Genomic DNA, 3,705 nt, shown 5'->3' with positions numbered 1-3,705 from the left:
TAGCTGCAAAGTTGAATTTGCAGGACAGGTAACGGAGCGACACTCTGCGCTCGGCACCGGCGGAGGCCGCCGTTAACCCTTTCTATCGTAGTCGCTGCTGCGAAAGCTCAGATGATTGATCGTGAGAGAGAGGGGGGCTGCTGGTTCTGGAGTCACAGAAATCAGACGTCGCCCTTGCCGGCGGATAATTGGAACCTTCGTTCATCCCCGCGGTCTGCTTTTATAGATCTGTCGGTTTGTGTTTTATTCTGATTCCCGGGAGGCAAATAAGACACAATCTTCACGGAATCAGAACAGTGACAGAAGAATACATTGTGGGGGGAATTTATCAAATCTGGAGCAGACAGGAATATGGAGCAATTGCCCATGGCAACCAATTACTGGCATTACTGAAGTCATATTATTCCTAAAGTGGACCTTTACCCCCTTTCACCAAAAATCACATCAGTATACAGCTCTGCATAGCTATATGAAATCATCTGACATTCATTAGCTAAACAAACATATTTTTATTTTACTTACTATTTCTTTTTTTCCACTTCCTGGTCCTCTTTGACACAAATGATGTAATCTGTGCCCAAGCGTTGCATCCTGGGAAGGTGACATCAGCAGAGCATTGCTGGGAAATCTCATCCGTAAATCTCATGAGATCTCAGGGCAAGGCATTCTCTTCCCCTGAGATGATGTGCATGGTCACATGTCCTAGTCACATGTGCCAGAGTTCTAGGAAGTAAAGGGAGATGGATTAATCTGCCCTTAGTTAAAATGGCCGCTGTGAGAAGACTGGGGAAAAAAAGAGAAATAAGGAATGCAAAGAATAAAAATCCGGCAATTATCTAGAAGTATCTGTTTGTAGATTGTCATCACTAAACATTTCTAAAGGTGTCAGATATGGGTAAAGTTCAGCTTTAGGGGCCCGTTAACACCAATGCGTCCGTTCCGTGCAAGTAATACACGTTATCGCTCAATGCACGTACCGTGAATTACAGTGCGGCAGGTGCATTGACATTCATTTGAATCGCACCCCGGCCAAAATGCTTTGCAACGTAGCCCAACGCATGGTACCGCAATACGATGCAGTGTGGTGGAAAACAAACATAGTGCATGCGTTACTTCTTCTTCCAAGATTTACCATTCAGTGACCATTTTTCTTTTCTTTGGTAGTGATAATCTAGGCAAGACGATCGTGCACGAGATAGAATCCGCCATCATTCAGTGGAGCCACCAGGTCCGCGGAGTGTTAAACAGAGACTCCTCCGAGCAAATTCTACAAGGCCGCAACTCAAATCCCAACGTGGAGCTGGACTTCTGGAAGAGCAGGTACAACCGCCCGGTCTGCAGGACCCCCCACTGGCAAGTACAGATGGGGCGTCCCAACCCTTTAGCTGCCTGAGTGGAGAGGGGGGGGGGAGTGTTGCTGTTGTTTTTTTTTGGCTCTGCAGGGAGGGAGGGGGCTGGGGTTTGGCTTTGGGGGGGTTTGTGCTTCCTCTGCATCATCTCCCTGCCCAGCTCTGGCCGGCATCCCGCCTAGTGATTTCACTGGTTGTCAGGCGCTGGGCAGGATGCCGGCCGGAGCATCACTGGTTACTAACAGCTGGGCCAGGAGATGAGTATGGCCCTTACACATCTCCCCGCCTGGCTCTTAGCAACCTGGGACGCTCTGGCCAGGAAGGGGGCGGCAGGCACAGTGCAAACATTGCACAGGAGAACAGCCATGCCACTTTGCCTGCTGCCCCCACACGTGGCCCAAAGAGATGCTGCCTGAGGCAAGAGCCTCAGGCTGCCTTACAGGCGGTCCTCATAACCTCAAGGGGTCGTCTGCTTATGAAATGTATTTGAGGAACCCAACAAACCCAACCTTACAGATTCCTCATCTGCCATTCACGATGGCTGACAGAAAAATCTACGGATGTCCCCTGTACTCTTTATAAACTATGGTGGTTGAACACATCTCCATTTCATTTCATCATCTCTGTATAGACCGTAGAGCAGGGATAGGCAACCTTGAGCACTCCAACCTTTGTGGAACTAAAAGTCCAAAAAGTAATTGCAAGACACTGGCAGCCATAGGCATGACTGGCAGAGGCATGAACGGGTAGTTCCACCACACCTGAAGTGCCGAATGTTGCCTATCCCTGCTGTGGAGCCTGCCATCTCCAGCCCTCCATCCATTTTTCACTACCATTTATGAGGGCAGTTGACCCATGTACACAATTGCATCAAACATCAATGCATACTCCTGCAGAGGAATAATATTTTGAAGCCATCATTTTAGATCCTCCTGTGCCCTTTTTTTGGTGCTACAGTACCCTCAGCGCTGAAACACAGGGATAAGCGAGAGTTGGGGCTGAACCTGAGCTCCTCTGAACCTGGAAGTGCCATGAGGCCCCATGACCAATCAGCACTGGATGTGGGCATTCCCCACCAAGCAACTGAACATAAATAAAGGAGCGGGATGCCTGTGCTGATGTCATTGACCATATATAGCCACATGGCCATATTAGGTAAATGTCCATGACCAAATATAGCCATGTGGCCATGTAAGGCCAATGATGTCACTGCATACCATCCCTTTGCTTATATGCAGCTTTGGGTAAGAGTTGTGTGAATCTTGGGTGAAAACGTTGTTAATTAGACCCCTATGTGTTTAAGTTTTGATACTCGTTAAAGGTAATGTTGTGTTGCAGATATGCTGACCTGGAGTGTATATACGATCAACTGAAAACCAAGAAAGTGCGCAAAATGGCGGAGCTGCTGGAGAAAATAGAGAGCAGCTATTTCCCAGCATTCAAAGCGTTATTCCGAGACGTCGCAGCAGGTAACCCCTGGATTGCGCTCCTCTTGCCCTCTATACATAGGACTGCCTGTTTTCATTCATTTTTTGCACACTTGAAAAGTGGATTTCAACAATCCAAGATGGAAGGGCTAACATTTCACAAGACTGATCCACTTATAGGTGATTAGTTAGCCCTCAGGTGCAGGGAGCTCATTTATACACTGTAGTGCTGCTCGCAGTGACTGTTAAGGTGCCCATACACCTTACGATTATCGGACGACTTTCGTATGCGATCGACTTTTCGGCCGATAATCGTATGTGTGCATTGCAGTGTCCGACCGACATTACTGTACAATCGTACGACTTTTGACGGTCAAGCATGTTTGAAAACTTTGCTAGATCGTACGATTGTTGTAAGGTTGGTGGCGTTTCCGTCCGTCAAAAGTCGTACGATCTACACTGCGATTGCGCTAACGAAAATAGGCAAATCAATTACCGCATTTCGTCCAGGTGCTTTTCGTTAATTACGGCTAAATTAATCTTGCGATCATCGGGGCAGGATGGGGATGCCGTACGAAAATCGTACGACCATTCGGTCATCGGTCGAAAAGTTTAGTCCGATAATCATAAGGTGTATGTCACACTCTGACATTATACGAATACCCAATGATTGACTCATATAGGCAGAGCCGGATCCTCCACAATGCATCTTAGGCAGGAACCTAGGGGCCTGGTGGATGTCCAGGGGTCCCAGCTATAACCTTTATACTTCTTCAGGGGGAGAGTACACTTGCTCATGACTGTACTATCGCTTCTCAAAGGAGGATAGACTTGTAGGCTTGATGTCTGCCAGTATGGACATTGCAGATGGGGCGGCTTCTCTGTGCCTGTTGTAATCCTTATTAATCTCAATAGAAGGTGGGTGTGTG

General features: G+C 47.7%; 1 protein-coding gene across 1 annotated transcript in view; it reads left to right on the top strand.

Annotated features, from left to right (window-relative positions):
• Window positions 1–3,705, top strand: part of LOC108801457 (dynein beta chain, ciliary-like) — a 32,451-nt gene that overhangs the window by 11,906 nt on the left and 16,840 nt on the right. The window contains exons 3-4 of the mRNA XM_018573346.1: window positions 1,165–1,320; window positions 2,688–2,818. Of these exons, the coding sequence (XP_018428848.1) occupies window positions 1,165–1,320; window positions 2,688–2,818 (287 nt within the window). The remainder of the gene's footprint in view (window positions 1–1,164; window positions 1,321–2,687; window positions 2,819–3,705) is intronic.

Source organism: Nanorana parkeri, unplaced genomic scaffold, assembly GCF_000935625.1.
Source record: "Nanorana parkeri isolate BGI_ZX_2015 unplaced genomic scaffold, ASM93562v1 scaffold47, whole genome shotgun sequence".
Lineage (NCBI taxonomy): Eukaryota > Metazoa > Chordata > Amphibia > Anura > Dicroglossidae > Nanorana > Nanorana parkeri.
Note: the sequence above shows the minus strand (reverse complement) of the source record. Positions and strands in the feature narration are given on the sequence as shown.